General features: G+C 56.4%; 2 protein-coding genes across 5 annotated transcripts in view; both read left to right on the top strand.

Annotated features, from left to right (window-relative positions):
• Window positions 1–4,989, top strand: part of CECR2 (CECR2 histone acetyl-lysine reader) — a 162,581-nt gene extending 157,592 nt beyond the window's left edge. For all 4 annotated transcript variants that reach the window (XM_082350487.1, XM_082350486.1, XM_082350485.1 and 1 more), the window contains exon 19: window positions 3,676–4,989. The gene's annotated coding sequence lies outside the window, so the exon portion shown is untranslated. The remainder of the gene's footprint in view (window positions 1–3,675) is intronic.
• SLC25A18 (solute carrier family 25 member 18) lies at window positions 1,829–12,976 on the top strand (the record flags this gene model as incomplete). The annotated part of the gene is given in 10 exon segments (XM_082351358.1): window positions 1,829–1,946; window positions 3,525–3,763; window positions 4,259–4,389; window positions 5,152–6,271; window positions 8,443–8,655; window positions 8,858–8,937; window positions 10,389–10,478; window positions 11,040–11,207; window positions 11,909–11,936; window positions 11,940–12,976. Coding segments are annotated over 10 exon segments (2,253 nt in total). The 3' UTR covers window positions 12,006–12,976.
• Between the last annotated feature and the right edge of the window lie 115 nt (window positions 12,977–13,091).

The raw sequence follows: 13,091 nt of genomic DNA, 5'->3' as shown, positions 1-13,091 counted from the left end.
GTCCCCATTAAACACTAACCCCCCCACCCTTGGTAACCACTTTTACTACTCTGTGTCTGTGATTTTGACTGATCCCGTTTCCTCGGATAAGTGGGATCATGCCGTAGCTGTCCTTCTGTGTCTGGCTTATTTCACTGAGCGCAGTGCCCTCCCGGTGCATCCGTGTCATAGCAGGTGTCAGAAGCTCCGTCCTTTTCAGTCTAAGTGACAGTCCACTGTGTGGATGGACGACATTGTGTTTATCCACCACCCGTCGATGGATGTTTGGGTTGTTCCCCTTTCTGGCTACTGTGAACAATGCTGCAGTGAACGTGGGTGCGCAGTTACATGTCCGAGACTCTGCTTTCAAATCTGGGTGCACACCCAGGGGTGAAATTGCTGGGTCATAAGGTAACTCAGGTTTTAACTTCTTGCGGGGCTGCCATCCTGTTTCCCACGGATGCGGCACCACTTCACGCTCCCACCCACAGGGCGCCAGGCCCAGCCAGCAGCTCCAGCTCTGTCTGTAGCACCCTAGCTGGTGTGCAATGGTGTCTGTTCCGTGGCTACACTTTACACTCACGTCAACAGCCAGGCTTTTCTTTCTGCCCCCACCGCCTCACTGCCGCAGTCCTCCTGATCTCTTCCTGCTGGCTGGGGATTCACACGGGGCATCTGGCCATGCTGCTGCTTCACAGAAATCGTTCACATCCCTTCCCTCCCACTGCAGGTTCTACTTCTGCCTCTTGCTGGATTATCATAATGTGCTTGGCCTGTGCCCTCTGGACCCAACTTCACACCCTGTGTCAGCATCCACTGCCACCAGGAAAGGGAGGGACAGTATCATTAAGTGGACGCCTCGTATGTGCCAGGTGCTGTGCCAGGTTCTCTACGTCGGAATATGTCTCATAGTTGAGGAAACAAGCACAGAGAAGTTAAGTAACTTGCTTAAGGTCACACAGCTAGTGAGTGGTAAACAGGAGATCATGCAGCTCAAAAGCAGCCTGACTGCAAAGCCCACTCTGCCCCACTGCCCTGCGTGGTCCTCAGCAAGGCTGTGACGTGGAGACGAAACGCACTGAGTGAGATCACTTGGCTAAAGCGGGGGCTGCTGACTTGGGCAACAAGGTCCCCTGCATCTGCACCCGCAGCCTGATCGCTCGGGAAGCTGGTCTTTAAGACCATCACATTCCTCCGAAATGGGCTTTCCAGCCCCTGAGCTGGAAGAATCCTTAGGGCAGCACTGAGTTCCCAGCTCAGCTTTAATGTTCTTGAAAGTGCAGGGACCTTGCAAACCAGCCTGCAGCGCCCTCTGCCCGTAAATGGACAGAAGGTATCCGTGCGGAGAAGCCAGCAGAATACCGAAACAGGCCTGCAGGCTGGTGCTGTTTGTCCTCCTCCCTGACCTCTAGGCCCCTGGGGAGGTGGGGCCGCCCCCCCACCCCGAGTAGTAGCCTCTGGGGCTTCGTTCAAACCCGCCTGTTGGAGAAACAGGAGGGGAGATGGCTCGGGGTGAAGGGGCTGCTGTAGGCAAGCGGGGCTCTCACAGAGCAGTCGTCCCGCAGCGGGCGGGGATCTGACCTCCATCAAGGGAGTAGAGAGGCAGAAGCTCTGGCTGAAGGCGGGAGACTGTCCATGTCGAGCTTAGAGTGAGGAGGAAAGGAGCCGCTTCTGGCAAACAGGAGGCTGCGGCACGGCCTCATTTCCTTTGGTGCACGGGCACCGTATGCGCGTGGAAGTGCAGTGCCCTGGGGGCTGCAGCGTCAGGGGTCCAATCCTGGAGGCCTCCAGTAGGTGGCCAGGACCTCGCATGCTTGGGGAGCCAAGGGCGAGGGGAGGGGGGCACAGGATGGGGCTCAGGCCACTCCCCAAGACCGAGCATCTGGATGGGATGCCAGCCGCGGACTCTGGCTGGAGCCCTGGGCTGGGCCTGTACCTGGGCGTCAGGTGGGCCCACAGAGGCCAAGGTTGGAGCGGCTGAAAGGGCCGATGTGGGGAGCAGGGGCCCAAAGGACCTCCGTCCCATCAGGGGGACAGTGAGTGCGGGGCTCAAGGGCGGCAGGGTGTGGGGGTGCAGTAAGGCAGACCCCGGGCAGGGTCAGGGTCCTGCGAGCAGGTTGGGCGCCGGGTGGAGGCTGGGAGCTGGCGTCTGGGCAGCATTTCTACCCATGAAGAAGGGTCTGTTTCCCCACAGCCTACTATGGACCAGTAATTTTGTGAAATACAGCAAAAATGGATTACTAGAAAAATAGAATTAAAAAAACAAAAGCGCACATCTTTATTGATAGATTCTAAAACATGAAATTACTCAAGTTGCCATAAAGGTTTCTCAACACTGACCCAGCTTCTGTTCGAGTCCTAGCCCAGCACGTGCGTGGCCCTATTTTTCGGAGGAAGCGTGAAGGCAGAGACTCCTTGGCTTTGGGGACGGGAGGGAGAGGCCACCGGGGGCTGGGGGGTTGGGTGTTGAGTGGCAGGGAATGGCCAGAAGGCGGGGAGGCTGCTGATGGGGGAGCCGGGCCGCTCAGACAGGCGGTGTGCGGAGGGAGGGGTGTTCTGGGGCACTGGGATCCCGCGACACAGGTCCCAGGAGGCTGGGGGGCTTCGCAAGTCAAAGAGGTGAAAGGTTCTCGTGAGGGAGGCGCCCACACCCCGGTGGCCCGGGCCCTGTAGTGCACACTGAGCCCCTGGGTCGGGCAGCACGGTGCCTCGGGCCTGCTTTCTGGAAGAATCGCCCTTGCCCGGGGCCTGGGAGGGGGGGACCTGCTTTTGTTCTCAGCTGAGTCCCCCCCTGCACACGGCAGGCACCCAGCAAGCTCTGGCAGAGCGGCAGGCACTTGGGCCTCCGTCGCCCTGGGCTGAGCATCTGTGGAACGTGACTCCAGGACAGCCCTGGCTGCCGGTTCCCTTTCTGCTGACTGTTGACAGTCCACTCACCACTCACAAACCTTGCCTTCACGGCTCGAGGGAGCTGCCAGGCCATAGCGCCTGGCATGTGGCTGGGGACATGGGTCCGCCATCTGGTGGAGGAGCGCCTGCGGCTCCACTGGCCCTGGGATCGGGGTGCCCCTGGTTTCTCCGGCTTCTCCTAGGTACCCCTGTTCCAGTGGCCAGTGAACCACAATTTATAAACGAGTGATTTAGTTCCACAAACAGCAGGGGATACAGCTGCAAGATTCTCAATTATTTGTCTGGATTCCGACAGAAAGGGTTTTCCGTGCGGCCCATTGTTTCCTGCAGTTGGAATTAAACAGGTCCTCTCCACAGCTTAGCAAGTGTCTGGAAGAACAGCCAGGACACTAATCTCCTGGCCTTCGGGCTCCTAAGGCTCCAGTCCTGGCGCCGGCCACCTCCTCTCCCCAACTCCAGGCCCGGGTCTGAGGTTGGCAGATGCTCAGTCCCTTTGCTGATGTCGGGGATGATTAAGGCTCTTGGGCGGGAGCACCGCAAACCGGTGCTAATAACCTCGTGTACTGCCGGGATCCTGCGGGCAGGGATCTGAGCGTCCCGCCCCCCAGTCTCCTCCGGCCCTGTTCCTCCCACAGACCCAGTTTCCCATGTTGCCAGCCCTCAGACCCGGTGCCTGCAGCCTCCCTGTCCCGGCTCCGACCGCGTACCCCCGCCCACCTTCCCCTGTGGCCTGGATCCTCTCTGTCAGCTCTCACCTCTGACCTTCACCATCTGCTCTCCACTCAGCGGCCGGCGGTCCCGTCACCTTGAGACTCAGCACTCTCCAGTGGACTCTTCTTTCAGAAGAAAAGCCAAAGGCAAGAGGCCTCAGGAGGTCAGGCCTCGGCCCCGTCACCTCCGTGACTCGGTGTCCCTGCTCGCAGGGACGGCACCTGCCCCGCTGGATGCTCTTCCCGGACACCCGCAGCCCTCGCCCTCACACCCTCTGGGGCCTCAGGTCGCCTTTTCCCCATCCCGGAGTCTCTGTCCGCCTTCCCTGCTGCATCTTTCTGGGCAGAGGCAGGTCACTGGCTGTCCCCCAGGATTTGCTTCAGTTACCGCCTGTCTCCTCCTTCACGTGTGACTCCTGACAACCAGCGTTCTCGCCCAGACCTGGGGCAGCCAGTGCCTGGCGCTCAGTCCATTTTTCCTGAAAGGGTCAATACACACCAAGAGAAACGCTGATCTCTTTTCTTCCCCAAAACAAAATCCCTGGAGACACTTGAGCCGCGTCGGCTGCCCGGGAACGAGGACGGGCCCTCCAGATGCCGGGACTCCCCTCCCAGCGCCAGCATCCTCACCCCCTTTCTTCTGACCTTTTGATCCCAAGGCCCAAGAGGTCCAGGAAGAGAGCGGACTGAGCACGTGGGCAGCTGGCGTGGGTTCCCAGGTGACCGACCTCCCCCTGCACTGGAGCCGCGGCCCTGGGAACTTCCCGACGATGTCCGACCAGGATTTGAGGTGAACGGCTTCTTTCCCGGTCCCAAGGGAGAGCATCTGTCCCCCGGCGCCCTGGACGTCCTGTAACTGGTAATTGTTGGCCCTGCATCTTCTCAGGCTGCAAAACTTAAGTCACAGTCTGTTTGTTGCCACAGTTTCTGGCTTGTTTATCAAGGTCCACTCCTGAGAAAAACATCCTGTTATCCGCTCTCAGGTAATCTACCTCCAAGGCTCTGCCTCTGCCTGAGACAGAGGGACTCTGTGCTAGGTTCCGAGGAGCCTTGTTTTCCATTTTCAGTCTCCCAAACTCCAGGACGAGAGACTTCACGATGTATGTAGTGTGACTTTCTTTCCTTTTGGCCACAATCAGATCATCTCAAGTTCTAACCCTGGTTCTCTTCCTTATCAGAAGCGTGTGTTCTTATTGTTGATTGTGGCTCTCATTTTCCAAATGCATAACCTCTTTGTCCTCACAAACCTTGGAGTGAGGCCAGCCTCACCTGGGGAATGGGGGTGAGGGATCAGAGGCAGGTGACTGCTTGAAGCAAACGGCACAGCCAGGATTCACACTCAGTCCTGACCTTAAGCTGGAAATAAAACTGCTTGAAAAAGCGTTTGAAAGCTTTTACACGTGGTTCCAGGGTGGGGACCAGCCAGAGAGCCCGGAGGCAGCCCTGAAGGAGCTGAACCCCCTGGGTGCGGAGCTGGCCTCCCTCCCAGAAGCCCCTGCCCGGCCTCCTGGCTCCCTGTGGGGCTGGGGGAGGCCGAGGAGAGGGGCCTCTGAACACCTGTGGGGCAGGGGCCGAGGAGCGGCCTCTCCTGCCCGTTCCCCGCTCCGTCCTGCCCTTCGTCCCCTGATGCCATCCTGGCTGTGCGGCCAGCCTCCCCCGCTGTGCCCACCCCCGACCCCGGGCCTAGTGTCACAGCAACGCTCATCAGCGGAGGCGTGCCCGGGCTCCTGGGGGTGACCCGTGTGTTCCCCATCGACTTGGCCGAGGCTCGGCTACAGAACCAGCGTGGAAAGGAAAGCTACAGAGGAACGTATGTGGGGGGCCGGGGGTGCATCGGGGTGCGGGGCCCAGCAGGCCTGGGCAGGGCAGGGCGGCTGCCTGCTCACCCTGACCTTGCTGGCCTCCGCCTCCACGGCAGCAGACTGCCAGGGAGGACAGCTCGGGGGGAGGGCTTCCTGGCAGAACCGAGGCAGGCTCCTCAGGGCCCGGGGTGGCACAGACTTGGGGGGCTTGACCTGGCTTCTGCGAGGGGAGGGGGAACACATTTGCATGTGATGAGGCGCGGGGGCCCCGTCCTGGCACCACTGTGTGTGATGGTGGAGGCCAGTGAGCCCCACCTTCTCTGCACCCCCCGCCCCAGAGCCCGGACAGCTGCAGAGGTGGGGGGCTACTCCCCAGTAGCACCAGGCCCCGCCCCCACAGTGTCCCCAGCCAGGGCCGCACACTGTGACTGTCGAGCCTTGCGAGATGGACACGAGGCTGGATTGAGAGGGGCTGACGCGCCAGTGGCCCCGAATGTAAAGGCGAAGCCCTGGGACCCACACAGCTGCCAGCCCTGTCCCGCAGGACCTCGCGATCAGGCTGAATTTGTGGAACTAGTCACTTGTCGGGGGGCGGGTGGCACGAACCAGACACAGGTGACTTGTGGGAAGTGCACGAAGGAGCCGTCGGGCACACGCATTCCCAGCGGGGTGGCGGAAAAGAAAGGGCATTTCTGTGAAATAGGCAGAGGAGCCCCCCGACTCCCAGGGGCCCCACTCATCCTGGAAGCTCACTGGCTGGGGGAGCGGGTCCCTATGGCTGCAGACGCCCCACCCTCGCGGTTTCCTTCCAGGAGCTGTGGTGAACCTGACCGCAGTCACCCCAGAGAAGGCCGTCAAGCTGGCGGCCAGTGACGTCCGGCAGCAGCTCCTGGAGGAGGGGTGCATCGCGCTCTTTTCTGGAAGGTGGCGGGAGCGGGTGGCGACCACGCCTTGGCTCACCTGTCCGCAAGTGTGTAAATGTGCATAGGTGGCTGAGCGCTGGTGTGGTTTGGCAGATGGAAAGTGATTTCTAATCTGGAAAGACAGGCCATATAGAATCTATATGCTCCGTCATCAACCAGCAGACGAATTTTTTTTTTAAAATAGATTTATTTATTTATTTATTTATTTTTGGCTGCGTTGGGTCTTCGTTGCTGCACGCGGGCTTTCTCTAGTTGCGGCGAGCGGGGGCTGCTCTTTGTTGCGGTGCGCGGGCTACTCTTCGTCGCGGTGCGTGGGCTTCTCATCGCGGTGGCTTCGCAGACGAATTCTTTTTTCAGTTTTATTGAGGGCAACTGATGTTCAGCGCTGGGTACCTTTAAGGTGTTCAGCCTGACGACCTGACATCCATACACTGCAAAATGATGTTAGTTAACACCCATCCGCTCACAGAGTTAACAAAAATGTTTTTTTTTTAAGAGTTCTTTTATTTTTAAAATTTATTTATTTATTTATTTGTGCCGGGTCTTAGTTGCGGCACGCCGGCTCCTTAGTTGTAGCTTGCATGTGGGCTCTAGTTCCCTGAGCAGGGATCAGACCTGGGCCCCCTGCATTGGCAGCGCAGAGTCTTAACCACTGGACCACCAGGGAAGTCGCCTTTTGTTTTTTACAAAGATGTGTTTCTTGTAATGAGAACTCCTGGGATCTGCTCTCTTAGCAAACCCTCACATACACAGCGGTGTCGCTAACTACAGCCACCATACCGTGCATCACGTCCCCAGGACGCACTGACCTGTAACTGCAGCTCCGCACCGTCTCACCCAGTTCACTCAGTCCCCATCTTCTGCCTCTGGGAACCTCAAATCCGATCTCTTCTTCTATGAGTTTGCATTTTTATAGATTCCACGCATGAGTGAGATCATATAGTATTTGTCTCTTTCTGTGTGACTTATCTCACTTAGTGTAATGCCCTCAAGGTCCATCCAAGTTGTCGCACATGACAGGAATTCCTTCTTTTTTTAAAATGGCTGAGTAGTATTCCATTGTATATAATACATAAAAAGATATACACCACGTCTTCTTTATTCATTAGTCCGTCCACGGACACTTTGGTTGCTGCCACGTCTTGGCTACTGTAAATAATGCCACTGTGAATGCAGGGGCTCCCTTTTCTCCATGTCCTCACCAATTTTTGTTATTTGTTGTCTTTGGTGATGGCCAGTCTAATAGGTGTGAGGTGATACAGCTTAGAGGTTTTGATTTGCATTTCCCTGATGATTAATTACACTGAGCATTTTTTCATGTAGCTGTTGGCTATTTGAATATCTTCTTCAGAAAATGTCCATTCAGGTCCTTTGTCCATTTTTAAATTGGATTATTTGGGGTGTTTTTTTGCTATTGAGTTGTATGAGTTCTTTGTATGTTTTGGATATTAGCCCCTTATCAGGTATATGTTTGCAATTATTTCCCCCCTATTCAGTAGGCTGCCTTTTCATTTTGTTGACAGTTTCTGTTGCTGTGCAGAAGCTTTTTAGTTTATTTTTGCTTTTCTTGCTTGTGCTTTAGGTGACCAGTGTCAAGGAACTTCTCCTGCTGTTGGGAGTTTTATGATCTCAGGTCTTACATGTAAGTCCTTAATCCATTTTGAGTTAGTTTTGTGAGTGGTGTAAGATAGAGGTCTAGTTCCATTCTTTTACATGTGAATATCCGGTTTTCCCAGCACCATTCCTTGAAGAGGCTGTCATTTCTCCATCGAGTATTCCTGGCTTCCCTGTCAAACATTAGTTGACCATATATGCAGGGGTTTATTTCTGGGCTCTGGATTCTGTTCCATCTTTCTGTGTCTGTTTTTATGCTGATGAAACAGATCAACTGCAGACACTTTGCAGTTCTCTCTGTGCTTCCCGTTGCCCCAGTGACAGTTCTTGGGGGATCAGGAAGGAAGCAGTCCTGCAATGGGTTGTTTCATGGTCCTGGTCTCAGCCTCTCTGGCATCCTGTTTTAAATTTAGTCTCTTGTCATTAAGGAGACTGAGCTTGACTACTTACCCAGTTGGGTGAGCGGCAGCCAGCCCATGGGGACTAGATACCTAGGGAGGGTAGACGGGCCAGGGCGGGGCAGCAGGGCTGGCCTGTGGCCGAAGGAGCCTGACTCCGGCCCACGGGGCGCAGTGGAATCTGAAGCTGGAGATGCTCGCCGGGTGTGGAGCTGGGCTGTGCCAGGCGGCGGTCACCTGTCCCCTGGAAATGCTCAAGATGCCGCTGCAGCGTGCTGGGCGCCTGGGTGAGGCCTCTCCCACCTTCGCACGGGATCGATAAAGGGCTGTCAGAACAGATTTCCCCACGTTCGCACTCATCCGCCAGACTGTGACCCAGTCAGCGCTCCAGGTCAGTAGAAGTCTTTATTTTGTGGATTTCAACACCTCCAGCTGTAGGACAAACAGCAGGGATGAGACTCAGTTCAGGAGGGAGAGAGAATGCTTCCCTATTACGTCTGTCCTGCTGCCTTAACATTTAGGCCCGATTTCCTAAAGATTTTAAGAAACGTCAGTGGCCTGCTCACGCACACTTCAGTGTTGCTGTGGAAGCTGGCCTTTCGTGGGAAGGCAGTGAAAGGGAGAAGAGGACCATTCCTATTCTTTTGCTTTTCTCTGGAAAAGAAGTTTGGCCCTTTCCTAAATCCGGGTCTTCTCAAAGACACAGTGGTCAGGTATCAAAGCATCTATCAAGGACAGGGGTGTGTCCCATGGAAGGAGGCCAGCGGGGGGGGGGGGGCACAGAGGGTGTCTCCCCAGGGCGAGGCCCAGCCCTTGTGCCACGGGACTGACACAGCACCTGTGAGGCCTTGGGTGTGCATCTCCCCTCCAACCAGCTGGCCACACATGCTGAGCTGGAGTTTAGCCAGATTTCCAGGCTGGATCAGACCAGCCTGAAGCAAACATAACTGCAGAAAGAGTGAAGTCCGGACACTGGAAGCCCCCGCTGTGTTCTGATCTGCAAAGGGTAAGGTTCTGTCACGTTTCGTTTTTCAACCTGGACAAGAAGTCTTAGTATTCCTCCAACACTCAAAAAGAAGTAAAATTCAGGATATGGATGGATGGGTAAATTATGTACATCTAAGGCAGACAATGGGGAAATCATGTTCACTGATTGACCACCTTAAAGCTACTCGTTTGAGACCTGTGCCTAGATTTCTACCCTATGAAATATGGTAAAAGGGGCAGCAAGTACCTTCTTAGTATGCATTGTTGCTCTGCTGGATACCAATCAAAATTGAGGCAAGAAATATCTTCCTTTTAGGGCTTAAAATCTAGGCCAAGTGTCTCAAACACTGAGAATTTTAAAAATTAATATTCTCACAACTTCAGTGCATCGAATGCTGTGGTCATTAATGAGACTCACCCACATTCAAAACGCTTGCATCAATAACCAATTTTCAGGGGAAAAACTCGGTTCTGTTTATTAGATGCTTAACTCATCAGATCATGTGCTCTGAATTACTCCACTAAAAAGGGTTGACATCTAAAAAATCTAATTCCATAAAATGGGACATGTTCCCCTAGTCTTGGAATTCTAGAGAAAGGAGGCACCCCTTAAGTCTGAAGGGCAGTTTTTGAACAAAGATAATTTTGCTGGTTTACAAATTACGCAGAAGATATACGGGGATTCCTGTGTCCCAAAGTACAAGTCGCGTGAAACTGTGCAGATAAGTTTAGAGATGGTTGAGGAATGGAAGAAAGATCAAAACCACAGTTTTAACAGGAGGGTAAGGAATTGGCGGAGGAGGGGGTCCTACCACAGTTTCCTATAAAGGAAGCTGGGCAGGCAGTGGCCGTGCCCTTGGGAAGCAGCCTCAGCAGCAGGGACATCCTATTAGATAACATAGACCCGAGAGAGAGCTCCCTGGAGCCAAGAACTGATGTCCTCAAGTTAGGACAACCCTCAGCTCTAGGAAGGGCGGGGCCCGAGGGGCTGCCTTCCCTCCCCGCAGCCCGCCGCCAGGGTTCCACCGCCAGCCCTGCCCCGCGGGGCCCCCTTTACCCCGGCAGGTGCCCGGCCGCGGCCCTCATCGCCAGGGAGCTGCTCCGCACCCAGGGCCTGGTGGGGCTCTACCGGGGGCTGGGAGCCGCCCTTCTCAGGTGAGGCCTCTCCCCAAGCTGGACACAGAAGGGCCTCAAGGAACAGGGAGAGGAACCCAAGGCCAGAGGGACGGCTCCCCAAGGGGCCTCTGTGCTCTTCTAGGATATTCAAACCCAGGATGGCAGAACTGGGCTGCAGGGTCGGGCCTGGGAGACTAGTCTAGGCCCTTCTGCGGGGACCAGGCGCACACGACAGTCAGGTGCTCTGGGGCCCGGGAAGGCCTGCCTGCAAAGGCCTGCAGATGGTTCCTCAGTCAGCAAGCGGGGAGAACCCAATTCCTTGGCTGGTCAGGAGCACCCAGGCCGGGGGCCAGTGTTCTCCCATCACAGTGCCCGGCCCAGCCCGCCGCCCCTTCACAGGCCAGCCCCACTGAGTCCGTGTCTGGCTCCTCGGGTGCCGGCAGGCGGGTGGGGAAGCAAGTCCTTTCCTCTCCTCTCTGCCGTCTCCACCCACATGTCAATGCCACTGTCACCGGGGGGCGATGGTGACCGGGCTCCTACCCGCCCCGCTACGAGGCCTGAGCGGCTGGGAGCTCAGCGCGGCCGCCCCCTCCTCCGCGGGGACATCCCCTTCTCCGTCATCTACTTCCCCCTGTTCGCCAAACTGAACCTCCTGGGGGTCAGGGAACCCATGGGGAAGGCCTCCTTCGCTCACTCCTTCACGTCCGGCTGTGTCGCAGGCCCGGTGACGCCTCTGGAAGCTGAGTACATTGCAGGTGGAGCAGCCTGACTTGCTCTCCAGAGGAGGCGTGTGTGGACTCGTCTGTAGGACGAACATTCTGCGCTTTCAGGATGCAAGAGATGAAACAGCCCCAACGTGAAAACCACGTAGGGTCACGACCCGCGGCCCCTGCAGAAACTCTCATCTCTGACAAACACCCCACCTTCTCGGGGCTTCCTGTCCCCAGGAGGGTTTGGGCACCAGCTATCAGTGACTGCTGGCCTTCCACAATTTGAGGCTAATGGCGGGAGGAGAGGCTTCCCTGTCTCAGCTTCCCTGCCTCTGCCCCATGAGCCGGGCCCTCGTGCAGTGTGTCCCCTGGGGCTCGAGCCCTTCATTTTGTAAAGGAGGCTCAGCGATGGGAAGGTCCCTGTTACAGAGTTCAGCCGAGTCTGCCAGCTCGCACAGGGAACCCGGCACTTTGTGTTGAGGGAAGGACGCCAAAAGCAAGATGTTCACTCATTGTAACTTTTGCTCTAGTTTTTTAATACATAAATTTATTTTCAGCTGCATTGGGTCTTCATTGCAGTGCATGGGCTTCTCATTGCGGGGGCTTCTCTTGTTGCGGAGCACGGGCTCCAGGCACACAGGCTCGGTAGTTGTGGCGCACGGGCTTAGTTACTCCGTGGCATGTGTGATCCTCCCGGCCCAGGGCTCGAACCCGTGTCCCCGGCATTGGTAGGCGGATTCTTAACCACTGCGCCACCAGGGAAGCCCTCAATTTCGTTTTGAAAACTTGAATCCAAACCCTCAAGAAAGGCCGGGGTGAGGACAGCTACAGCGGCCTCACCGACTGTGCCAGGTGAGGGCTGTGTCCCTTTGGAGACCGCGGCTCCCTCTGCACTGGTGTCCGCCCAGCCACTGGCTGGGGTGGGGGGGGGAGGGAGGCCTGGAGCCCTGCCCGTCGGGTCAGCTCTGGGGGCTCCTCTCCCCCCAGGAGACTGTGGAGCCAGGAGGGCCCTGGCCATAGCCCTGTTGTTCGGGGTCACCCAGTAGATGCTCTTCGGCGCCTACTTCTCAGCGTCGGCAAGCACCTCAAGGGTTTCGAGTAGGCGTGGCGGCAGCCCTGGCCCTCCTCGCCGCCTGCCCTCTACCTCACGGGCCCCTCCACCTCCCTTGGTGACCGAAGCCCTCACTGCTCTGGGAGTCCAGCCCGGGTACCCTCAGGAGCCCCGACCCCCTGAACAGACAGCACAGGTGGGATCATCTCTGCATTTCACGTCTATCTATCTATCTATCTCACACGCAGCACCTTGAATCAGTTTTGAGGCTTTAGTCTCGTTAACTCTGAGTTAAATAACTTAATTTGTCCCAGCACTGATACGGGGAATGGCAGGATTTTATTTTAGCTCAAGGGGACCACGACAGCCCTCCAAGGCGGCACCCGCCTGCCCATGTTCGGCCAGGAGGAGACGGGTGGCGCGGACAGTGCGTCCTCCCAGCTACGTCCCCTCAGGACCGAGCTACACTCGTGACGACCCGTGTTACTCATGAGGGTGGAGAACAGACGCTTTATCTTCAGGTCACGGTGGGTTTTGTCTTGATGCAGTGAGCACACAGCAGCCCCTCTCCCCCAAGACTGCAGTTTCTTCTTTCCTGATGCTGCCAAGGCTAATAGAACTGTTCCCTTATTCCAGCTGCCAGGCCCTCCAGGGACAGGTGACCCTGAACACCTGTGTGCGGACAGTCTTAAGGGGCTGGGAGTGCGCCTCTAGGTGAGGCTTTGGTAGAAAGGAGCAGATGCGCCTGAAGGACACAGAGAGGGTTCGTGGTTTCAACTGCTGATGGCTGTCAACCCACAAATGCTCCAGGGGTTTGGAAAATGCTTCCTCTTTCCAGATCCCTCAGTGAGAACTTCACCCTCTCAAACCACAACCTGCAGCGAGCGCCTT

Source organism: Balaenoptera borealis (genome assembly GCF_965194805.1).
Source record: "Balaenoptera borealis genome assembly, chromosome: 13".
In the NCBI taxonomy this organism is placed as follows: domain Eukaryota; kingdom Metazoa; phylum Chordata; class Mammalia; order Artiodactyla; family Balaenopteridae; genus Balaenoptera; species Balaenoptera borealis.
This window is presented reverse-complemented; position numbering and strand designations above follow the sequence as displayed.